Here is a 26,014-nt window from a genome sequence, read left to right on the forward strand (position 1 = left end):
TTGCAATACTACAGAAAAAATCTCTACACAATAAAATGATACTTCAGCAAATTCATAAACATTTGCAGAGTACTGAAAACTTTTGTGAAACATTGTGTCGTCTTTGGCGCTAACATTGATGTGCATCTTCTAAACCAATGGCTAAACATCGTTAAGAATGATAAGTTAGTAAATCCATAAAAAATATATAAATTGAAAACTAGCACATTCCTTACGCAGATGCTATTCGCTACCAACAACAAAATTATATTAAATTATATCGGTTTACAACTTTGAATATGCAACAGTAGTAAGATACATCTCAAATGTACAGCAAATACAGCAAGTTCAAAGTATATGTAGGAGATAATAGTGGGCTAGAGAGTAGATACTAATAACGAGCCGACAACAGCGAGCTAGGAGTCAATGATTGAAAACTGTACCTTCGACGTGCAAAAACAACACTCAAACTCGGATGGCAGTTCAGTATCGGACTTGTCCCGTTTACTGGTGGAAGATGTTTCTAAAGCAACTTGTCGTCGAAGTTCTTCTACTTCCTAGAACGAGTGGGTGGTTATTTTGAAAAAAAAGGAAGGACAATAGAACGGAACAGGGTCAATAGAGAGAGAAAGAAAGGGGTGAAGGGGGAGGGAGAGAGAGAGAACGAGATCAAAACAAAAAAGGGAGGAACAGTGAACCGAGTTAGAAGGTGTGATGGGGGAGGAGATCGAAGGGTTTCGTACGAAGGCATCGGTGGAAAGCAGAAAAACAGAGCAAATAGGTTGACAACAAGTAGAACGAAGTAAGTGAGTAGAATGTGGATGAAGAGGGTGAGATTAATGAATTAGTGAAGGTTTGAAACGTGCAGAGTAGGTGAACAGTTTTGAAGGGAAATGTCAAATTTAGTCTACATTGTGTTTATGATGATGTTCCAGAAACTTTCGGATTGATTACTCTTTTCTTACTACGAAACTCTGAATGACTAGAACATTCAAAACCTCGTTTTGTTAATTCTTCAAAATGATGAAATTGTACAGAATTTATATATTTTTCACTGAAAATTTTAAGAAACACCTTAATGGGCACTATCCTAAAAACTATATTTTGATTAGTAATGAGTAGTGCGCTCTTAGGTTAGATAAACCATGCAGTTTCTGGAACATCAATTATGTCAATGAAAGTTTATATAAAAGTTTAATGTCAGTGAAAATGTCATCATTGTTAAAAAAAATCTTTTAGAATAACCACTTTGATACTTTAAAAAAATATTTATCTACTGTTTTTAAGAAAATTTTATACTTGTTTTGTTTGTTTTAAAAATAAACTGCACGTGATTCGATGAGTACTCAAAAATTAAACTGCAAGTGTTTTGCAATCAAAAAGCTGCGATTAGACAAAAATCTGTGATACGCACATTTGGTATTCTTATACGTGATTAAAAGTCGTTCAGTGTCCAATTTCAACACTAGTACAATTTTCAGAAAACTTCTTTTAATCATTTTGCTGAGCTTAAAAAGTTGGCAAAAAATAAGATCGCATCGCAGAGTGGCAAAAAAGCAAAAACATACGTAATTTGAAAGCTTATTTTTGAGTGGGGGTGTTTGAAAAAAAACGGGAACAAATTTTCCAACTTGGTTTGCTTTCAGGTTGTTTTGGGAATTAAGAACCAACCAAGTACGCGCATTTTTGCTGTTAAGTTAGTTAAGGTAAGAAGTTGGGAAATACCTCGGTGCTCCATTGATTGTTGTAGTACTATAGAGAGTTGGTTTAGGGAAATTCAATGTATACGTTATATTTACAATTACTGTTCGGTAATCAGTTTGGAAATGCATGTGAGTGAAAATTAGAGTCGTTGAAAATGTGTTACTTTAGAGGGCAAGCTTTGAGAGGTCAGATTAGGAGTTTTGGTCGAGTTCTACATGTACGCCGATTAGATGGTTAGATAGATTAGGACATTAACAGGCAAAACCAATTTAGAATGAGTATGACATTTAGTATAGTTGTGTGTTGAAACAAAAGGTCATAAAAATGGTAACATGAGGATGGTGGCTATTCAATCGATACATACCGCCCTCGAACATGACAATGGTTCGTGCTGCGGCGTGTCTTGCATGATGAGTTGCTGATCCTCGGTTGCGTCCATGTCGATCATCATGTTGTGGTGTTGCATCGACGGACTGTACGGTGGAGCCGCCTCAGCATCCATTGGCCCCGTTGAGTTTTGTGGGTAATTTTCGGACTAAGTTGGCACGGGATGAAAGTCAACGAAAAATGTTATTAGAATATTAACAAGTAATAAATCAAACACAAAACACAAGACAACAAATGTTCAGAGTCCCTTCACCTATTGATTGTGAACCATCGCTAAAGTATACCTGTGAATTGATACTCTTCCTCAATCCAGCAGCGGAATGTTTGTAGTTTTTATAACACCCGATTCCGGTCATGGCAGGATTACGGCCACCACCAACCGAATCGCCCTCCTCCGTACTGTTGCCGTCCCCGGTTGAGAGATTGTGTCCTAGGTCAGAATAAATGAATAATCAAATTGAAAATAAACTGTCAAATTGAACAACTTGCTGGCCTGGTACTAAGAAAGCACACTCAAACACGTTGGTTATTCTAGAGAGCAAACCGATTACAATTGAAACCAAAATTTATTGGTTTGAATTTGCCAAAAAGTTTGAATTTGTTCAAATATGGCATAAACTACCGCAGTTATGTTTGACCAGGTTATCTTTACCATATTTGCAAAACTCTAGCGACAATCTAACTGGGATTACACTTTGGTGTTGGCTAGCTCTAGAATTTATCACTCCGCTCATTGATATAGTTAAAAGTCGTGTTCAAAAATGTAATGCTAAATTGTAGATAGAAGACTGACAATGTTTTATACTATTTTGTAGATCGTATGTATGCTTTTTGCCTCATTTCACAAGCTATTTCCTTAAAACTAGTAGAATAAACAAGTCAACAGTTAACGAAAAACAAAACACACGCAAAGTTCAGAAACTAAAGGAAGTAAGTAAGAAGGAACGATAAAGTTGTGGACAGCAGTTTAGATTCGAAAGGTAACAGACAAGTTAAAAAGCTACAGAATCAATCACATTAACTCAGAACGCAAAGGTGGTTGAACGGAAAGCGAAAAACACAAATCAATTCGAATGCATTAATTTTTGTTTGCTTGAATTTCGCTATTTCTCTAGTAGAGGGATCAAAGAAAACATCCAAGTGCCAACTGAAAATAACACCGAAACAGTTTGTTTTGTCCAAAAATGTATCTCATTTATTTTGAAGGCCCAAGCCTCTCTAATCAGCTAATTAAACATAACGAGTGGTACAATAATATCATAATTTAAATACCGGTAGAATTTTTAGATTTCATGAGTCTCATTGTTTCTCATTCGCTTTCATTGGTTAAATTAGGAGTTATATATTGAAAGCAGTATGCTAGATTGACATGAATGTAAAGCTCAGGATCCTTTTAAGTGGCATGGTTTAAGATTGGTTGCATTTCTGTACGATAAATACTAGTTTTAGTGGATTGTGTTGCCCTAGAGCTAATTACTGTTTTGTTGAATGTTGTTTTTATCTTGTATAGTATTTTAAAAGCAGTCGTAAGCATTATGGTAAATGTACTGGTCTATTAAAAGTGTATTTAAATTTGTTTGTAAGTATGTGCGTAGAAAGTTTGTTAGAAGAATCGCGAGATGCCAATAGCGGTTAAAAAGTTTCAGAAGCCGTTTGATCTGTAAATCTCAGCATTTATCTGTTTTTGTTTTACTTGCTTCGCTTTATATTTTTCCCTAAGCTATGCTTTCCTACTTACGATATTATTTAGAATGGTTTTAGTTTTAAACTCGTGGACGGCAATTGTCATCGATGCAATCGTATGATGATTTATTAAAATTTCAAGTTTTCAATGTGAAAGTAGCTAGTAAAGTTGTTACAATTGTGGAAAAATGTTTAAAAATATTAGAGATAATAGAATATTCCCAAAGATATTTTTTGCCTTGTCAGTCTTTATTGCAAGATTATGAAAATATGGAAATCACTTTTGAAAACACATTCAAATTTATTCGAAAAAAAGTTTATTGAAATTGTAACATGGTGGACTTGAAGGCAATCCCAAAAATTTAAACTGTCTTGATCGCAGTTTATCAGAGATAAAATAATCAAATTAACTTTTCGGGGAGCTCTAGATGTGACGAAAAAAGTCACAAATAAACGTTATTCGAAGGTACAACAAGTGATACTTTTGATTGTAGCGTATTACAATTTGATCAGTTTTGCATTCATTACCATGAAATGTTCCAGGCGTTTTTACTGAATTTCTAATCATAAAATTGGGAAGACTTGATTCCTTTTATGTTCCAGAAAGATCCAGAAAGACATTGAACAAAATCCACTGCACAACAAAAATGAACAAAATCAAAAATATTAACAAAAGCCTCTTAAAGGTAAGTAGTCTACAACAGCTCATTTAGGGAGACTTGAGATTTTGGCAGTCCCAAAACATTAAAAGTTTGTCAAATATTTATCGCAGTAATTTTGAGTTTTTTACCCAGAAGGAGGGTAACCCTATAAATAAGAGCAACACATGTCTCATGGTGAGAAACATTGGAAAGTGATAAACATTGAATAAAGAAGATAATTAGCGAAAAAATTGTGCACTGTGTTCCGCTGGGGAATATTTATCATTTTTTCCAAGATTGCGTAGAAACTCACGCCACCTTTACAATATTTAGGATTTAAATAATGGGGTTAAAACGATTGGCTTAGCTAAAAACTATTTTATTCAAAAATGCTTATTAGCCGTAGTAATTAGATTAATTAAGCTCCCATATCCCAAATGATGCTTACAATTTAAAGTTTCCTTGTAAATTGATAGAGATCTGAGTGCAAAAAGGTGATAAAGTCTCCCCACTCTTACGAAAATGATTGGATCAAATCGTCGCCGTCGTGCTAACTTGTCGTACGTGCATTTTGGGCCAAATTGAGTTAAGAACGCCATTTTGTGCAGCTCACAATGCCTCATCTTTTGACCTTCACAGATCCCCAAAATTCGATTTCAATTCTAAGATATTCAATGAAAACCAAAAATGCTCCGAATTTTTCTGTCACTTTTCATGTTAAAGTAGTTTCAATCTTGTCGTGCTATCTTGTCACTCCCTGAAAGTTGATGTAAGTGCGACAAATGGCCAAAGGGATTTCAGGTCAGGATGCGTTTGACGCATGTACAAGATAGACTACCGTAAACATTTGTAATTATAACCTGGGACTCCAGCAACCAACTTCAACCAAACTTCGGGACAATGCACAGAATGGTCAGCCAAACAAAACGTGTTTGTTATTGTTTACATTGCGTGCTCTCGTTTTTGTTTATTCAAGGTCAAACATTACGCGCGTTTTTCTCGGAACGTCGAAATGGCGGGTGCGACAAGATAGCACAACGGCGTCGAAATGTTGACTAAAATTAGCAAACCAAACCAACTCTGATTTTTCAGTAAAGTCTTGCAGCTGCATGGTAGCGATTGATAGATTAAGTGCCGTATTGAATATTGACGATCTATAAGACGATGCTATTGCTGTTGTTAGCGTTGAAAATGTAGAGTTGAAATCGTAGGTCTCCACTTGGTCGCGTCTTCTCGTTTTCTGCTCTGGGTTATTTAAACCCGATGGTTGCAATTTGTTTTTAGATCCATTTAACTTTTATTTTAGTCCTCGGATATTTGCGTCTCTAAAACGAGTCCTAACTATCCTGGAGCCTATTGCTCGTGATATCATCTTGTACATAATAGGTAAGTTTTTTGCTTCATAAGGACGATATTTTTTTTTTACTAATTTACAGCCTTCCGGTATGGTTGGTTTTGGGTGTGCAAGCTTGTAGCCTACAACAGGGTTGATATGAGTGCGTACAACAAAGTGTAATTTATGTGACAATTTGGAATAGTTTACACATATACATTAACGAGTACAGAACGGGTACAGTTCACTTGACTAGTGGTGTGTCTACTCAGGGTAGTGTAATGAAATTGGGTTTTATGCAGCTCGGCAACCAACACCAGGGCACGGTGCCGGAAGTTACTTTGCTCATCGGATTGGCATAAATAATTAGCTATCTAATGTAATCACTTAAATTATTGCTCATACTCGGTGATTCGGCACGCAGTTCTTCGTTCAACTCGGCCAGTCGGGAGGATAGCGGTGGCTGTCTTCGTCTGGGGGCCAGCGGCGTGGCCAGAATCGATTCTTCCGGCGATTCCATCAGATCACTTTGTTCACCTGGACGGGACGGGAGGTATCAATTTGTTGCAGCAAGGGTTAACCGGATTGCAATAGCTTTCGATAATTTTCTAAGTACAACGCATGAAAAGTCTAAATTTGTGTGAAACACTTCTAAAAAATCTGGACTTGGCATAAATCCAGTCATGAACAACGACCAGCAATATTTTTCTCTGCTCAAAAGTGCTTGCGATACCAATTGTGTTTGCTGATGGAGAAAAGTTGCTAACTTTGGAAACAAATATTAACGGCCATGTTTTGTGCTCCCAAGTGTCGGAAATATATTGCTAATCATTTTGGATGCAAGGGAAGCGGGTCCTTGACGGACAATTTAGATACTGTGCAATGGTTCTGAAGAGTCATAAAATGCTACAAATGTTTAATGTGACAAATTATCTTACATGGATGCAGCAGCTAATGGAACCGTAGAACGTGTTCTGAACGGTTGTTTTATGTTTGATGAATGCTACTCATTCTAGTTAAAATATTTCTAAAATAAGGTTTGAAACTAAGCTTTGCTAAACTTTGGTCGGGGGATTGCATGTTCAAAAAGGTGAAATTTAATTTTAAAATGAAATGAACTAAAATAAATCAAACAATGTTCAGAAAATATTGCTGGTGTTTTTTTTCTGGCTTAGCATAATCTACATAAACTTGGTGTTTTTTTATTGGGCATGTTCTGTAAAGTGTATGTAGTATTTAGTATATTATCTTCGTCATCTAGCACAATTTCATCTACATTATCGTTAGAAACTTACAGACTACCCTTAACTTAATCTTCAGCTTCCATTGAACCATACATCTGGTTGAATTGTGAGTTTTTGTGCACGTGTTCGAGAAGGCGATTGATTGTTGCCACATCGCTCCTGCCGCAGTCATAAACCAACCCGACCCACTAACCAGTTCGATCTGTGGCAAACCATGCAAGCTTAAATTATTCAGCCAACTTTTTGTTGTTTCTGTCGTTGGTGTTGGTACTGGTGTGCCAGCTGGACATTGCCTGAACATTGCTTGGAACAAGTTGGTCTTAGTGTACCAGCATGAAGTAGCTTTTTCTTGGCTTTTTGGGGGTGGTAAGAACTTGAGCAAAGCAGCATCCTGCAGCAGCTCGTTGACGATGGTGTCAGATTTTCGTGGGCGGAGGAGCTGCAACAGATGTTGGTGGCATAAAATTGCTGATTCTTCCTGTACCAATAACTATAAATGTCGAGTAAATTTGGTCTTTTCTAGCGACGGGTCAAGCTGGGTGCTATTTACTGGAGATACAAGTGTTGGTACATTGGGATCAGAAGTAGCTTGCTTGTTTTAGTAACAAAATTATCAATTTTGGTTGGTGAAAAGGGCTACAAACTTTGAAAATATAAAGACCTCGAAAGATTACAAATTTTGATGCGGTTGTGAAAAGTGAACTGAAGTGCTTCAGTTACGCTGAAAAATATTTTTGCGAAAGTTTGTATGGGGATTGTAATGGGTTGTTTTTGAAAGGAAACTTATCGTGTTGTAACCTGTATAGGCCTGGTGAAACTGTAATTACTAAAATGGCAATAACTCAGCGGAAACTCAACCAAATTGCATTATCTATATTAGTTGGACTCGTTAGAATGTTTTTTTCGAACCTTTTCTGTCGTTTTATTTTCTTGGCACAACAACAAAGTTTTAAATCAACCGGAGTTAGGTTTGAATAACTTTTTCGATGTTTCTACAAAAGAGGTGAAATTATTCACATGGCATTACCAATAGAACAATGAAGGGGGTGGTGTGCCAAAAAACTGCTCAGGATTTGCCACTCCATTTGAATAAGCCATAAACTGTCTGCTCGAAAACTTTTCATTACTTGCAAGTTATGAATTCGTACCACGTCCGATTCTCACTGCCAAACAAGGCCAGGCCACAGGGCAGGAGTATTAGCATATGCTGGAATTAGCCATAATTTACTCCTGCTACACGTGTGGACCCAGCTATAGGTCAGTTCATATATGTAGATTGGGGGTGTGCCAGCAGTGGCCGACTTCTGTCCGGTTGGTATTTGGCACAGTTTAGCTGCGGTTGTTGACGTTCCGAATCAGGATGCACTCTCTAACTAGAGCCCGGCCAGTAGTGCTAGAACGTGACTGCCGGCTGTAAAATGTGAGGACATATTTCAGCTGTAAATGCAAATTGCCTGTTGAAATTAACAACATGTCCTCGTCGTCGTCGTCGTTTGTCGTCATCGCGGGACGACCCATTGGGCCGAGTGGAACGAACGCGCCGGAAGTGGACCGCATTGTGGACTTTGAAGCAGGTCCTCACGGCGATGGAGACAATAACTCAGCCCACGTGGGTTGCATGTTCCGATTAAGCGCAAACCCTTTTCGAAATAAATCAACCCCACGGGGGTGTTTTTTGGTACCGGTCGTCGTCGTCGTAAGGGGACGCAAATGAAAAGGTCATTCGTGGGGAAGATTTGTGCCAGTTTTCAGCGCAATGTAACCCACATGCTCGGTCGGTCAGATTTCGTTTGCAAGCTGTGAATTATGTGGATGGGTATTTCTACCTTGAAGAATATGTCACTGGACAGCCTTGTTTTAATTTAAATTTATTGTAGCAATGGATAAGCTTCGAATTTATTCTCTCAAGCTTATTTTTTTGTAATAATATTTTCGATCGATAATTATTATGATTAGCGTTTGTGAAAAAATATCAATATATGATTCGGACATTTCATGTACCAATAGAAATAAGTTTTCAAATAAAAAACTTGAACGATTTGAAACATGTAAGTTTACATCCAAGTTTTACAAAGTGCAAGCTAGACGAGCTAACACAACGAAGCTGGTTTCATAGGTTTAATACATTGAGTATGCCATCAAATATGCATTCGATTCTCGCTTTGCTGCTCTCAGTGTTGCTGAATGGTAGTACAATGATGCAGGTGTTGATTTATGCTTTCAATGCATAACGCGCATAATATATTTATGAAATGCGAATATTTTTTTAGCGCATTCGAAACATGTACTCCAACAACGCTGTTACGTTGACGAACTTTTTATTTGCGAGGAACTTTTTGGGTTACAAATATTGCAACCAATATTAAATTTTGGTTATTTTTTAAGTTGTACATACTTCTTTATTAAGGATGCTTGATAGAAATCTATGACAATGTTATTGTTCAACAAATTCCTTGAAACAGCGCTGGCTCGAGAAGTACTGAGACTACACAGCAAAAAATCCGATGGTAAAATCGCATGCAAAAGCATGCACTATTACATACTGCATGTACAATTTTTGCAAACACAAAAAAAAAGTTGCAACCAACGGGATTCAAACCCAGCACCAACAGTAAGGACTGGCGCCTTAGCCCACTCGGCCATCAGACCGATGAAAAGTTGTATGGATAAACGCATATATGAGCTTGACATTTCGGTCAAGTAGGTTTTCCATACTAATGGGCTACATCTTTCAGGGTGTAAAATCACATAAAATTGCATAAAATAATTCAATATTTATTTTACACCCAGGCCTTTTACACGCAGCTGGATTACTACTGTTTTTGCTGTGTATTTGACCCTTATCGGCATTGTCCAACAGAGGTACAATTTTGGTAATGGATCCTTTCTTATTGTAAGATAACAAAGACAAAAGGAGGGGAGAAATATAGCTACGTGGATTCAGCATTCACGAACTTATCTTTGTTGATGTTTCTCAAAATATATTATAACTAATGAGTTTGTTGGCTGAGAAATGATAACGACTGACTTTTTTAAATTATTTTGGAGTTGGTTAAAAAAAAAAGTACGAGTTTCTTCGATGAAACATTAAACTGGCAATCGTCGTCATCAAATTCTGATTCTGATGTTTAGTGATGATATTATTTTTATTTTCGCATATTTTTTTAATAAAAAAAACTACGGTCAAAGGTCACAACTTACAATTTACTCTCTAATAGACGCATATTGTTTTTGTATTTCTGTGTTTAGGAAGATTTGTTTTGTTCTTCATTTTTTTCTTTGCAATGTCTATGAAGATCAAACAATAGATGGAAATTTTAATTTTGATAAATTTTTAAATTAAACCCCGTCTTTAGATGGGCTTTGGTTGTTGAGGAAAAATCTTACAAAAGTTTTTTTTTCAGAACGCTCAATGCTTTTTTTTAAATTGTTGACCAAATTAATGAGAAAACAGTTATCTGAAGCATATTTTTTGTGCGTGTCCTAACTCCAACATTTTTGGTTGCATTTTACAAGCATCTTAATCCGCATAATTGTTTATAAGAATGGTTAAAATTTAACTTTTTTCGTCCATTCGAGTTGTGTAACATCCTTGAAGTTTAGTTTTTTGAGTAACTGTTTGTATATTTTCACCTAATTGATGCTCATTTTTATTTTGTATGTTGCCTATATGCCTAATCAACGCCAACTGACTATTACGTTTATGCGATGTTCACCTATGTTTTCATATTCTATCTTACTGTACAATTATTGGTTTTACTTGAAGCTGAAAAAGAGTGTTTGTATTTTTGCATTTGCTTGAACAAAACATGATTTCTTACAATAGACAAAAACATCAACAGCGAGGGTACAACGGAAAAATGCTGAAAATAAACACACGTGTGAAGTCTTACACCAGCAACAAAATATAAAATAAATTAAAAATCAATTGAACGTAACATTTGAAGAAGGAAAGCAATGAACTACACCGTGCATCACAGTTGTTGCGAATCACTCCAAACTCTTAAGTTATGAGTTTGGAGTTTTCACAAACCTTGTCTCATTGTGATGGACGGTGTTATGTTGTCTTTTTGGGTAGCATATAGTAGGATAGTAGTATTTTTAGGGAAAACTACATTATGAAAGTGCACTTCGATGAAGTGATTAGTGAAAGAAGGAAACATGCATTCAGGTCACTTTGTTACAGCACAAAATACGGGAAGAAAAAGAGTTGGAAGTTTAACAGGTAGGAGCTGGGCACAGCTCTCGAGGTACTCACCAGTGTCGACGATGACGTCGATGAGGTCCATGCTCTTGGCGAAGGCATCGCGTAGGTTGATATGGTGAAAGCTGACGATGCTTCCTTCGCGCTTGGCACGATCGAGTGCCTCGCGCCGCTTGAGGGCCTTCTCACGCCGCATCTGATTCTTGTAAAACTCAGCGAAATTGTTAACGATGATAGGAATGGGCAATGCGATTACCAGTACGCCGCATATGCAACACACGGTACCAATCACTTTTCCAAGCGGAGTAGTGGGGTAGATGTCCCCGTAGCCAACCGTGGTCATGGTGATTCCCGCCCACCAAAATGTTTCGGGTATAGATATAAACTTGGTCTGAGGCTCGTCTTTTTCAGCAAAATATGCCAGGGACGAAAAGATGAGTACGCCCATTGCCAGGAACAACATTAGCAGACCCAGCTCCTTGTAGGAATTTCTCAGTGTGAAGCCTAGCGACTGCAGGCCCGTTGAATGTCGGGCCAGCTTAAGGATTCGCAGGATGCGCATGATGCGGAAGACTTGCACCACCCGGCGCACATCCTGGAACTGGTCCGTGGCGTTCTTGTTGGTCTCCAACAGGAACAGGGACACAAAATAGGGCAAAATTGCAAACAGATCGATAATATTGAGGCCGCCTTTGAAAAATTTCCACTTGTCCGGCGATGCGCTAAAACGCAGGACGTACTCGAGCGTGAACCAGGTGATGCACACCGCTTCAACCATCGCTAGCTCGGGATTGTCCTGGGAGGTGCCATTATGTTCGGATTGCAGGGACGGTAATGTATTGAGTGTCAAAGCTATCGTTGATAATACTATGAAGAGAATAGATATCACGGCAATTACCTGCAATTAAAGATAGGCAACAAGAACGGAAAAACTAGAGAGAGCGGTTCGACTTTTTCTTCTTTTTTTTGGGTATTTTTTTTATAACGATCATCAATTGGATAATTTGCTTACTTCTTTCGAGGATGTTTTAATTTTATAAAATTAGCTTGACGCTTTTAGTTCTCGTCAAATATCGAAAACGATAATAAAACAATGAAATCATAATGACATTTGGGGTAGCGGAATTGCATCGGTTTTATTATCATTCGGGGTCAGTTTAGATATGCCAATGTTTGGTTCAACCAAAACCTTTAGTCGGACGGTGTTGATCATAATTAGCCAATAAATGTGGATGTATTGGATATCAACAGTTTTAACTCTTATTTAACTGAATTTTAAGACATGTTTTACTAACTCAAACAATTGCTATTCAAGTTACATTAGTGTAGTTCCCGGTTTTATAAATAAGACAGAAGTTTTTCTAAAAATATAAACTGAGATTGAACAATTTACGTAGGGAAATCTTTACTAGGGCATTTGGTTTAGTTAAGTTTTGCGATTAGGCTATAGGCCCACACTTCCACTTTTTGGGAGTTGTAATAACACGTTAAAGCACGCAGTGCATGATCTAGTTTACTTTACTACAAACTTAGTGGGACAAATGTAAAATATGCTAAACAATCTAAAGAACTTTGTACTAAAAGAGTTGACATCCAATCAAATCCAATCTTTAAACTAGTCAATTGGTCACTACATATTTGTCAAAGTTTTTGTAACAGGTTCAATGAATGGTCAATATATTACAATATAGTAATTTTTTTATTTAAAATATATTCTTACACTTGTTGATAGAAACTACTCAGTGCTACATTTTTGTGTAGTTTGATGCTTTTCTTACGAAACTCGGATGTTCCATAAACTTTGACAAAAATATGCAGTTTTATTTTTAAAATCGCAAGTATAATTTCAAAACAAACATTTCAAAAAGACTAAACCATGGATGTAAACAAACAGTTCACCCCACTCACTCTAGTGATTGTAATTATCGAGTGTGAGTGGGAGGAGCTGCTTGATTCCATCCATGGTTATGTCTTATTGATCGGATATCATAGATTTTTCACAATCGACCAACAAATTTCACTCGAGCTGACAAAAAGTTTTGGTTGAAAAAAGATACAATGTTTCGTAAAATCAAACACATTGTATTCAAAATTCCCGATAACATGCAAACGCGGTTCTAGCCCAGTATTTTTGGAATTAGACCGTATGGGAACAAAATCCAAGCGCCCGGACTTTGAAGCTGAAATCGGACATCGGTTTCGATTGTACAAGAGCCTTGCAGCCCCCTTCGTTAAAAACAAAAAAACTAACAATTTGTTATGTTTCCAGTTTGGACGAACGAGAAACATTCCGATTTCGAGCGGCGGCCCGGAGTTTGCTCCCAAACGAGTCCGACCCAAAACTTCAGTGATTTGTATTAATACAGGAGAAAAGCAGTGATAACTGTGCTCAGATTCATATTATTATATTGCGGGGAAATACCAAGGAAACGTTGAGCATGACAAAGATCCCAACCAAACGGAGAATATCCACGTGGAGATGAATGAAGAATGCACTGTGGATGTGTCGATCCAGTCTGACCAACCCGGGGAAGGAACCGAGGTAGGGTCAACACGTACGCAGGAGTTCGTTCTCTGTCCCATCGTCCGGCGAGGGTTTTTTTTTGTAAAGTTTCGGTTTCAAGTGGTTTCCATTTGTTGGACGCAGAGCCGAATGTTTTGCGATTTGATTTTTGCTGGAGGTCGTTCGGCGAACCATTGTGTTCTACGCCAACGAACCATTGTGTTCTACGCTTTAAAGGGGATTTTTACTCATGAAGTGTTCCATCGTGGCAGTGTTGCTGTTTTGAGGTTGTTTCACAAAAAAACTTTGCTGAGCAAATCTGAACGATTTTGAGATTTTCCTGTAATTTTCTATTTTTAATTCAACTTGGTCCAAACTACTAAAATAATACACTCAGTTATTTCACTTCGTTTTCATGAATAATACAGATTTTACTCAGGAATGAGGTTTGGTATCTACTTATTTTTAGGTGAACTTCTTTCAAATTTCGGAGAATTTTGCTAGAGTCTAGTAATTTTACATACTCAAATTTAAATAATCTTCCAAATTTGAATGAAATCATCCCATGTTGGTTTGAAAAGAAAGTTTCTAAAATTCATTCCTGAGTAGGTTTTGTCATCATCCTTGTAAAAAACTTAGAAGTGAGTTTTTTACACATTCACATTGTTTTGCTTGATTTGAACACAATTCGATAAAATAAATAAAATAAATAATCTATAGATTTGCTCAGCTAAAGAATTTCAGAAACCGAATAATAAAACATTTATCAAAAATTCATCAAATTTGGTCGGGTTTGCAATATGGTTCACATATATTGTCAAAAATACTTCAATACAGACAAGAGTCGTATTGTTATTTGACCATTTGATGGACTTTGATGAAATGTGTCATCAAACGTTTGGCGACTGTCAGAAAGTTTTTGCAAATTTCTGTTGGTGTTGTCAAAAAAGGTCTGTCAATGTTGATTGATGAATATCAAACAATATTTTCAATTTAACACATCTCTACATTTTGAAAAATCTTGATTTGTTTTTATGCAATGTGAGAATTCGACTCGCTGAACACACTCTGATAAGCAGAATGACATTTAGCTCATGTCTAGCTAGTGTCGAACATTAATAAATCGGAAATAAATTCTAAGAAACATTAAAAAACCTAGCGCCTCTATTGAATCCAAGGAGGCGCCTGGTTTTTTTTAAAATGAAACCATAGCATTCATACCCGACAAGTGCTATGGGAAATTCTCGTATGTTTGGCAGGTTTAGCACTCGCTCCTAACTCCATCAAATTTGCTGATTTTTACTATTTAAACAACTAATTTTGCAAAACTTTTGATAGAAACTTGCTTGCTCACTTCTTATTGAGCTATTTATCACTCGATTTCAGTTGAAAACGCTTTTAATTAGGATTAATTGAATGTCAAAGTTCTGACCTGCCAACATTAGAGGCACGCTGGAATTAAATGCTTTTCCCCTGTGTTTAGTACTGTCCGGGAAAAAATTCTAGAAATGTACTTCTGTCAATTTCTACAGAACGTGGTGAGAAAGAAATAGAGAAAAAATGACTTCAAAATGTAGAGCTGTGTTATTTAACTGGCCATTTCGTCAGAATTATGTGAATTTGTAATCAGTAAACTATGATCAATACTTTTGGAGTATGTTTTTAGGAACAAAACGACGGCAAATGTTGCAATGACGTGGGTTTAGATTAACTAAAGTAAAATATGGAAATTTCTTGAAATATTTCTTCTGCTAGCTGTCACATGCTAAGTTGGTAAAATGTTTTAATAGATATCGACTTTGTTGTGTCAAATGTTAGGCTGTCAGTCCATCATTTCAATAGTCAAAATAGCCAGATGAAACGTTTCATGGAAATTCGCCAAAATTGTTGGATTAACAGCTCGACTTCGATCTTTGGTAAAAAAAGGAAGGGAGGGCGGTCACATGGAACCCACTGGAACCGATCGGCGCGGTTCAAGGCAGAGAACGACTTCCCGAGTAGTCGTCGACACGCTGGAAAATAACTTTATAAAATTAAAACGTGCGAACGGTGGTAGTGGAGGTAGCGGGGTTGGGGTGGAGATGATACGGAGGTCGTCGAGGTTCGCGCCCCTTCGAAAGAAGAAATTAAATTTTCCAATCGGGCGCGCTGTCGGTTTCAAATAATTTCCCATCATTTCGGGCTTGGTGTGTGTGTGTGCGTGCGTGTTTGTGTGATTTTCACACGCACACCCGCACACACACACACACGATCTCTCTCTGTGCCTGACTTTGCACACGTCGCCTAGCGAGGCCAGCCTGGCCAGGGGACGAAGTTTTTCCTGTTTTGGTGCGCTCTTGCAGGGGGGTCAGAAGAAGAAGAAGAAGAAGGAGGAAAATTTGGTGGCAGCGGAAGTGTGAGTTTTGATGGTGGAAAGAGGGGGGGGGGGGGTTGGGGGGACGAGATGAAGACTAAGAAAAAGAGGATCAAAAGAAGAATGATAGACGGCGAGAGAGCGACGGATTAGCGATAGAGCTTTTTTTTATCCCTGTCTTCTTTCTGTTTTTTGTTTTACACGCATCGCGCGCACACAGCAAACTCACACAGATACACACATCAGTTCGTTAGAAAGGTTTCGATGTGGAGGTGTGTTGAGTGAAAAAAGAGAGAGCATTGTCATTGTTAGTAACGGAAGTAGAGAAAGTGAAAGTAGTAGTAGTATTTCCAGAGTGTGTTTGGAAGCTTTTGATGGTTCGGGAATGGTTGTTGTCTACATTCAGGCGCCGGAAGGAGGAAAAAACAACAGAGGGAGCTACTTTGGGGCATTCGGAAGGCGCCAAATTGGTTCTCCTGTTGGTTAGGCGTTACGTAGCAGTTATAGGAAGAGGGGGTTCGAGAGGGAAAGATTAGGAAATGGGAAATGAAAGCGCACACTGATTTCCGGTTCTTGGAAAGGACGACGACGAGGGCAACATTTGAATTATTTGCTCACATTGATTTATTACGATGGGCCATTTATTGTAGACAAAAAAAGGGGACAAGTCGTGGAAGTAGAAATACAACGAGCTGCTCTTCGGCGGGGTTACATTATAAATTAGGATTGTGTTATTACTAAATGGATCTAGTTGTCAACCGTCAAGAATTTGTTTTTTACCACTGGGGTCTGCAGTCGTGCTTATCGAATTAACGGGTTTATGAAAACGAAAAGTTTATCATCTTCTTATCGATTGCATAAATGTTATTATTTTTGTATGCGAATGTGGTTGTGGTTTACAGTTAGTTGCAAATGATGTAGCGGTTTTTCCCTTTCATTTACTGGTGGGGATTGGCGCGCATAGTTATGCTCACAGACACAGTTACAAAAATAATAGACACACATGGAACAGAAAGATGCAAACACGTTCACTTGGCATGGATTTATTTATGTTAGTTGTTTTTTTTGGCTTGGGTTACGCAGATTCTGCATAGTTGCTGTTTGCAGACAATGGACGTCACAAGAGAGAGAAGAGGATTATTTGCGGTTCGAATTAACTTTAAATCTTATGTGCAAAACTCAAAACTCTTGGAAGAGTATCAAACCAAAAGTAATACAAAACGAAACAACCAAAATGACCAAAGAAGTAAAAAGTAATATCGAAATTTGCTTTATACGAGAGCAGTGAAATTTAAACTAACGTGTGTGTTTTGTATTGAACTGAAACTACTTTATAGCATATAAAGTGTATTTATTTAACTAAAAATCTAGAAAACCTATAAAAATCGGAGCCCAAAAAAATCACAAGGCAACAGAAGAGTAAACTTTAGTAGAATAAATTTCCTCCAATCATTATTTATGTGTATGTGAGTATTTTTTTTTAATGCGTTGACATTGTATATTTTTTATGAGTATTAAAATCATTTCCATGATTTATTTTCTCTCTTTTCGTTTTCTGTTGTAAAAAGAAAAAAACTAATAATTGAAATTTAAGGTTTTGTTGAAGTCTTACATTGCTGTTTATTGATGTTGTGATTGGGATTGTGTTGTGTGACTTTTTAGAATGTTTAAAAATCAGATACATTGCTCATGAGGGATAAAATGCGAATAGATATTTTTTTCAAATTTTGAATTATATAAAAAAATATTTACATTGGTATGAATATAAAAAATACTATGGAGAATTCAATGACTTAATTTCAAAACATCATTAACACAAACTTAAGTCGAAATATTTTAAGTTGAAATCTGTAAACGCTTTAGTCACGTCAAGGTATGATAGATTTATACTCACTGAACACACTCGAATCGAATTTTTAGTGAAATTTATGCGAATGAATAAAGTTGTTTATTTCGGGTACAAAAGCCAGGCGCCTCCATGATTGTATTCTGAGAAAGATAAATGCAATGGAGACGCATGGTTTCTTAAAATGCTAACATATAATTCGGTTGATTTAAGCATTTTCAGGAAGCCAAAAATCAATCATACCTTGATGAAACTGAAACGTTTACTGACATCAGCTTGAAAAATGTCATGTTGTATCAATCAAAAAGTTTAAAAGCATCATGTCCAAAAAGATGTTTTTTGAAATTCCGTCGTGGAACTACTTACTTTTCCTGTCATTCTCAAATGACGAAACGGCCTTCTTTTTTCTATTAAAAATAACAGCATCGAAAAGTAAGTTCAACTTTCAGTACCCATTTCAGTGCTGAAAGTTAGACCTTTCAGCCCTAGTGTCGAACAGTACACTTTTCAGCACTAAAATGAGTGTCGAAATTTGAATTTTTCAACACTTGTATCGAAAAGTAATGCATTACTTTTTTTTATTCAAACGATGAATTGACTAAACATAGAGCATTTGACTTGAAATTTCATTTAAAGGGTGTTTTTGGTAATTGCAAAAAAAGTTGTATGTATGATTTGATTCAAAACAGAAGTTGCCAGTGATTCTAGTTTCTTATTAATTTTGGTCGAAATTTAACTCAGGCACCAAATTATAAAAAAAATCGTGTAATTCAATCGATTTCCGATTGAAAAACTTTGAAACGAATAGAAAGTTATTTTTGAATAAGTTCTCAAGAATACATTTTAATCATTAGATAGAAATATATGGTGCAGACGGGCAATCTGACAAACGACTTCCATCATAATTGTTCATATTTTTGGACTACCACGCGTCTCCATCAAACATCTCCAAGTTTTAATGATGCTTGGAGAAGGGATAGTGAGTACATTTCATCATCATAGTTCAAAATATTTTAAATTTTACATCAGTCATGTACAAACTGTGAAACGTGTTTTTCACGGAATACCTACTTGATATGGATTAAATAGCTCATTTTTTAAATATAAGCTGTGCAAATATGTACTACAACACTTCTTTATTATTTTTTTAACAAATGTTTCTATAGAACTCTAAAGTAGGCCTGCTCAACGTCCGGCCCGCGACGGCTTTTCAAAATAATTCTATGACCGGCCCTAAAGGCTGTTCTCAAATTGTAAATACATTTAGTGTCGAACTTTAAAAAATAATCTTAAGATCAAATTTTCAGATATAATAACGAAACATTTATTTGTTTTATTGTTGCTTTTGCCATAAAATGTTGCGAATTCAACGTTTTGTTGGATTTTGCCTTTGTTTTTTTAAATGATTTTATTTCTCATGTAAACATTCTTTAAGTTTGAATTTAATTCTTCTAATTTCTATAATGATATTACCAGAATCAATTATAAAACTTGAAAAATGTGCAAAAAGATTGCAAAAGAAACTAAATTTAAAATTTCTATAAGTTTTGACTGTTTTCACTTCTAATTGAATTGTTACATTTTTGAGGATTTGGATTAAAATTAATTTTTCATAAATGAGTAAGCAAAATTAATGTATTTTTTTTCAGAACAACTTTTCAATCATAATGTTTGCTAGAAAAAGCAATTTAATCATATCGAAAATAATGGTCGCTGTAAACATTATTAAAATATTAAAAAATGTTTCAAAATTAGTCAAGAAATTAGGCCGCATTTTTTTTTCATATGGTTCAATATTTCTAAGAATGACGAATTAAAAACTATCAGATATTTATTTTTTCCACTTTTTTAAATTTTGTGTCTTTAAAGTCATGTTGAAATGATTTGTAAAATATTTGAATAAAGGTGCACAACAACGCATTTTTTTTTCGTAGAGATGATTTGAATCCAAATTTCGTTTTAATAAATTTTATCTTGACTAGTTCATTTTTCAAACTTGAAAAAAACTAGCAACGCCGAAATTTGAATGTTTTTCTGTTAATGATATCAGGGTATTTAATTTCAATCGACAAAAACAATTACAATACAATTTTAACCAAAACAAAATAAAAATTAATGAAATATACACATCTTTGAAAGTTATCTTTGTTTTTCTTTCTTAAAATCAAAATATATGAATCTTATTTGCAACACAAGTTAATTTTGTGTTTACTTGAAACAACCTAATAAAATAAATTTTACTTTAGTTTTAACATTAGTTCCGGCCCGCCACTGCTTCAAAAAAAAATCAGATCTGGTCGCAGGGACAAAAGGTTGGGCACCCCTGCTCTAAAGGTTCAGAAATCAAAAACAACAATATTATTGATCCATAAAAGGATTCAAGGAGAGAAGTGAACAAGGCCAGTTAAATTTAACGATCAGCGAACTTGGCTGACAAACTTTTTTTAATTAAATTTAGTATTCTGTAAAAAAATAAATAAATTTAAAAGTGAGGAAATGTCTTGGTAAGAGCCATGATTCTAAAGAATCGTTTTAACAGTTTCTAATAAAGCTAGAAGGATCGCCGATTCAAATGTGATGGATCGCATGTTTGATTCATGCCAAAGTAGTTAATTCATTCTTAAAAGCCACTCAACACAAACCACAGAGCTCACGTGTCACCGTAGTATGTCGCACTTGGTGTTGTGGAACGTTAAAAAGGTTCCTCCGTTCAGCACGAGTAAAAGGTGGAGAGAGAGTTTGAAACTGCTCGCTACGCGAAAGGATCATAATAAAGAAAATTTATTCGTTTGTGGCATAAACTAAGAGAGAGAGAGAGAGAGCCAACAGAAACAGATGTGTATATAAATCTGAATATATATGAAAATAATGTGAAAATAAAACAAAGTCATAAGCTCGCCTGGAAAATTAGCAGCCAGTATTTTTCACTATAGTTTTCAGAGTTCATTCTATCACGACTACGGGTGCAGAGAAGTAAAGAATAAAGAAAAAAAAACGAGCACAAGGCCGCTAGTAGTATACTAAACCGAGCTTAGGATGAATTTTAAATTTGATTTCTAATTCGCTAATTAACCTACAAAACAAAACACAAACTGAAAATATGCATAACGCGGGGGCGCCTGCTCTGCAAGGAGGGAATATGAAGCAAAGTTCAGAAGACAACACTCGTTTTTGAGTGCCAGGCTTGAGAGAAAATTTCAGGAAAAATGTGGAGGGGGTTGGATGCTAATGCAACTGTATGCAAATCAGACGGTTGAAGGAAATGGGTTTGGTTAACGGGGCTTGAGAGAGGGGGGCTGCTTTGAGGAAAAGCTTTTGGAAGAAGGGGCACTAATTGGGTTACTGCTTTTAAAGTGGCTCTATCAGCACTGCTGTCAACTGGTTGAACATAATCTACTCAATCACGAAAGAGAATGGCTGGAGAGGTTGTATCTGTTGGATCAATAGCAGTCGGGTTAGCAGGAGCAGCAAGTTATTGGGATTAACCCGTTGAACCTTAAACGTTCTACCTCGGGCCAAAGAGAGAGAGAGAGAGGCGGAAAAATAATGCACTGTAGTGCAGCTGAGATGTGAGTTGTTTGTGAAAATTCAATTAAACTTTGGCCGTTTTGAGGCAGCTTCAAACTTGAGCCAATATTATCGGGTATTGTGTGAAAAGCAGTTTTCCAGACAGTCTGAAGGTTTGATAGGGAAGGAAGCCCGCTGGACAGGTGTAAAGTGGGGTTTCGGGTACGCTTGATTCGAAAATGATTGATTGAAAGTTTAAAACATGCAAACGAGTTCAGAATCAAATTATTGAGAAGTTTACCTTTAAGTTTTACTTGATATAATTTGTTTGTGTACTGAGTTGTGATGTATTTGTATATCAATCTATATTTTATGCTTTGATTTAATTACAGTCTACTCGAATAACTGAAACTAAAAACCTCCCAATATAATTTGAAATCTCATGTCCGACAACAAATGATATAAAATTATGTTTTCCTTGTCGATATTTTTTGAGGAGTTCAAGAAATATCTTTGATTCGACTGTCCACTTTAAATGTTTGTAAATTTAGAGTATTTTTTAAAAATTCCCTCGAAAATTTTGGTCTTCTTTGTAATTAACATTGTTTCGTTCATCGCCGAAATAATATTTATTTGCCAAATGTTAGTTTATTTTTCGTATCATACCACAGGTGTCGATGTTCGCTGAATTATCAATAAACAATCCACTTAATAGATCACATCCCGTTTTACGCAGAGGCCTGTATTTAGAACCACTCCGAGCAGCAAGACCGTACCATATCGTTTCCGATTTCCTCGCGCTTGAATTGTCCATTTCTAAACAAAGATTGTTAGCCCTCTGCTGCTCAAAATGTTTTCTCTTTTTGCTTATAAAGCAAAAACTTGGCAAGAAAATCAAGTTTTATTTTATCGAAAACAAAACTGCTTCTCTTAATAAGTGTTTTTTTTTGGGTATTTTATCAAAAAATGTTTTGCTTTTTTATTACATTCTTGTTGAATTTAAGTAGTTTTTTTCAGTTCAGGTAACGACAGCTATTGAATTGTAGAAAATTTCATGAACAATAGGTTGATTATTTTAAATTGCAAAAATGTTGACAAAACGGACTCTTCGCTGGTTAACAAGAATCAACTTCAACTTGAACAAAAAGTTATAACTTTTAACATTTTATGAACAAACGAAGTCGTACAATAAATAAGAAAATGTTCTCAGTTTTTTTTTGTGGATAATAAGATTTTTTTTGTATCAAAGTAGTTAATCCATGCTCCACAATCATAAAATTACTTTAAAACATGCCTTCGTATGTTTAAGTGAATTGAATTGGAACCAAAATGATTTTTTTGGTTAAAAATGATGTATTTTTATAACTGAAAACTTAAGAAGCCAGTAATAGCTCAAAGTTTTGATATATTTGGAGCCAGTTTTTGAAATATGTTTATATTCTTTGTTATTTTTTTTATATATGGGTAATTCTCCGCCAACTCACACAGCAGTTGCCCCGACCCCTCTTCGATTTGCGTGAAAATTTGTCCTAAGGGGTAACTTTTGTCCCTGATCACGAATCCGAGGTCCGTTTTTTGATATCTCGTGACGGACCCAAGTAGCAAGTGAAATGCCTTATATTCTTATATATTTTTATAATAGTTTTAAAAAATGCTACCAAGTTTTACTATGACTTTTATTAGAACCTACTAGTTTCATTGACACAACACTTAATAATAGGTATAAGATTTCTTAAAGAGAATGTTAAGAATTCATTGTAGAGTTTTAATTCGGTTTTATTCGCAACACTTTAAGCTATCTTGAAGAGATTATTGTGTTGCTTATTAACTTTAACGAAGCCTGCTTTAAATCGGTTCCGTCTTCAAATAGCATTTATACATTCCTGTTAGATTTAAACTGTCACTTCGACTTATCGATGTGAGTAACGCAAAACTCACATTTTTTTTTTTGCCGTGGCGGACGTGGACAAGTTTGAGGAGAAGCTGAGGCAGTATTTGGCGCATTTGGGAATTAAGGATGGGGTTTCGGTGCATGTTAAACGGAGCGGGGACATTAGTGGGAAGATTCTGTTTACGCCACGGGAGTGATAATTGCGCTGTTGAGTTGGATGAGGGGTATCCGGAAACGATCAGTGTGATAAGCTTCAAGCAGATGAAGCGAGCCAAGCTCACGCGGTGGATCCAGTGAATGGAAGTCAGGGTGTTTTCTTCAAAAACGTCGCTGGTCTTCAGAAGGCGAAGCAGGATATGATGTAATTTGTCGATTATTTGGAGGCACCGGATCGGCTAGGGGCAAAGGTTCCCAAATGTGCTCTACTGCTGGGTTCCCCTGGGAGTGGGAAGACAATGTTGGCGAAGGCGGTGGCCACCGAGGTTCCGTTCCTCAGCTTGAACGGATCGAAGTGTATCGAAATGAACGACGAAACCCTGAACCAGTTGTTAGTAGAAATGGATGGAGTGGCGTCTAATGAGGGCGTCCTCATGCTTGGTTGACATTTCTTAGTGAAAAACTTTCGAGTTTTAACAAATACTGTTATAAATGTTCATGGTATACGAAAAGCAATCAGCAAAACTTAAACCCCTTAAATTTCTCTGGAATAAAACCCATCAAATTTAATTCTATGTATTGCTACGCATAATCATTGACAGTTGCGCTCGAAGATTGATTGGTGCCCTTTGCAAGTGTTTCCTATTTTTCTGAAATTAACTGTTTAAATCTATTAACATTACTATTTGTTGTATTCTGTCTTTTGTGCTGGTGAGATAAAGGTACAAGTACACACAATTTGGTAAAAGTTTGCGGTGATTACAATGTGAAAGTGATGATTTGGACAGCGTTCATCAACCTACATGAAAAAAGTTATGTTTGTTTTTCATCAAGTGACCAGATGTGTGTTTAATTTTGGATGAGTTATTCGAATAAATAAATACCGTTGAAATGCAAGCCTGTGTTTTTTTATGCAATTATTTTGAAATTCAAGTTGTCCACCACCGATGGCGATCTTTTTGCAGCTGAGAAAACACGCATGCGCTACGTCCCCGCCTAGTGCGATTTGATCTTGATGAAAGCCATGATAAATTTTGTTGGATCTGATTAAAGCCGTTGTAAAACTTTTATAAATCTTGTAAGTCTTGGCAAGTATTGAGCCACTCCTGTTCAAGAAGGAATGGATTTAATGTAGATTTAAACAAGAACGTTTATATTTCATGAACTTCGCCATGTTGCTGGAAGGTGCGAGCAGCCGAAAAGCGTAGCCATATTGAATTTGGGAGCAACAATATGCAAAAAATTGTTTTTTTGAAAAAAAATCATGAATTTTTATAGTGAATCGAAAGTGCGCATATTAGTTTTTCGAGCTATCTTTGAAAATTGTTCGATGAAATTATGTTGGCATAACTATCACGGTTCATTTTATGTTGAAACTCAACTCATTTGTGTTACTAATACAAATATTAATAATTTAAAGTCAAATAATTTTTATCTGCTATCAACCTTTTGTATTTGCATGTAGGAATAATTGCTTTCAATCAAGTAAATTAGAAAACTACTCAGTCTATCACGAAGACTTTTTGGTTTGCTACAAATAACAAAACATAAATGCTTTATGTTTTGTTGAAGGATTCAAGAATGCGCACAGACTAAAAGAAAACCTTAATCCAAACCAAACAGTTTTACTCTTGTTTTGAAGAGATCAATAAAGTTTTAATAAAACACACAATAAAATTTGTACGTCTCACGATGCTCCTCAATGATACTCTGGACAACCTCCTAAAATGGTCCATTTTGGTTTTAATGTTGATTTAACTCGCTTTTAACTCAGCATGTAGGACTAAATGGCATTTCGTTGAAATTTTCTTGGGAACTCTACAGAATCTCTTTGAAACTATTACAAAACTAAAATTGTTGCTTGGGGGAGGGGCGGTACGACCCCTTCCATTTTTGAACATGCGAAAAAAGAGGTGTTTTTCAATAATTTGCAGCCTGAAACGGTGATGAGATAGAAATTTGGTGTCAAAGGGACTTTTATGTAAAATTAGACGCCCGATTTGATGGCGTACTCAGAATTCCGAAAAAAAAACGTATTTTTCATCGAAAAAAACACTTAAAAAAGTTTTAAAAATTCTCCCATTTTCCGTTACTTGACTGTAAAAAATTTTGGAACATGTCATTTTATGGGAAATTTAATGTACTTTTCGAATCTACATTGTCCCAGAAGGGTCATTTTTTCATTTAGAACAAAATTTTTCATTTTAAAATTTCGTGTTTTTTCTAAATTTGCAGGGTTATTTTTTAGAGTGTAACAATGTTCTACAAAGTTGTAGAGCAGACAATTACAAAAATTTTGATATATAGACATAAGGGGTTTGCTTATACACATCACGAGTTATCGCGATTTTACGAAAAAAAGTTTTGAAAAAGTTGGTCGTCATCGATCATGGCCGTTCATGGTCACCCGCGACAGACACGGACGACGAAACAAAGAGAAACGCAAAAAGTAACTTTTTCAAAACTTTTTTTTCGTAAAATCGCGATAACTTGTGATGTTTATAAGCAAACCCCTTATGTCTATATATCAAAATTTTTGTAATTGTCTGCTCTACAACTTTGTAGAATATTGTTACACTCTAA

General features: G+C 36.0%; 1 protein-coding gene across 9 annotated transcripts in view; it reads right to left on the reverse strand.

The window, feature by feature from the left end:
- Positions 1 to 26,014, reverse strand: part of LOC120413416 (potassium voltage-gated channel protein Shab) — a 148,438-nt gene that overhangs the window by 18,040 nt on the left and 104,384 nt on the right. For 6 of the 9 annotated variants that reach the window (XM_039574227.2, XM_039574225.2, XM_039574223.2 and 3 more), the window contains exons 6-11: positions 11,230 to 12,073; positions 6,133 to 6,264; positions 2,355 to 2,500; positions 2,048 to 2,218; positions 1,705 to 1,731; positions 423 to 536 (exon numbers count right to left, since the gene is read on the reverse strand). In XM_039574227.2, coding sequence (XP_039430161.1) covers positions 423 to 536; positions 1,705 to 1,731; positions 2,048 to 2,218; positions 2,355 to 2,500; positions 6,133 to 6,264; positions 11,230 to 12,073 — 1,434 coding nt within the window. The remainder of the gene's footprint in view (positions 1 to 422; positions 537 to 1,704; positions 1,732 to 2,047; positions 2,219 to 2,354; positions 2,501 to 6,132; positions 6,265 to 11,229; positions 12,074 to 26,014) is intronic. The other 3 variants (XM_039574229.2, XM_039574226.2, XM_052711041.1) reach the window with 3 other exon arrangements.

The sequence above is a fragment of the Culex pipiens genome, chromosome 3 (genome assembly GCF_016801865.2).
Source record: "Culex pipiens pallens isolate TS chromosome 3, TS_CPP_V2, whole genome shotgun sequence".
NCBI classification, from domain to species: domain Eukaryota; kingdom Metazoa; phylum Arthropoda; class Insecta; order Diptera; family Culicidae; genus Culex; species Culex pipiens.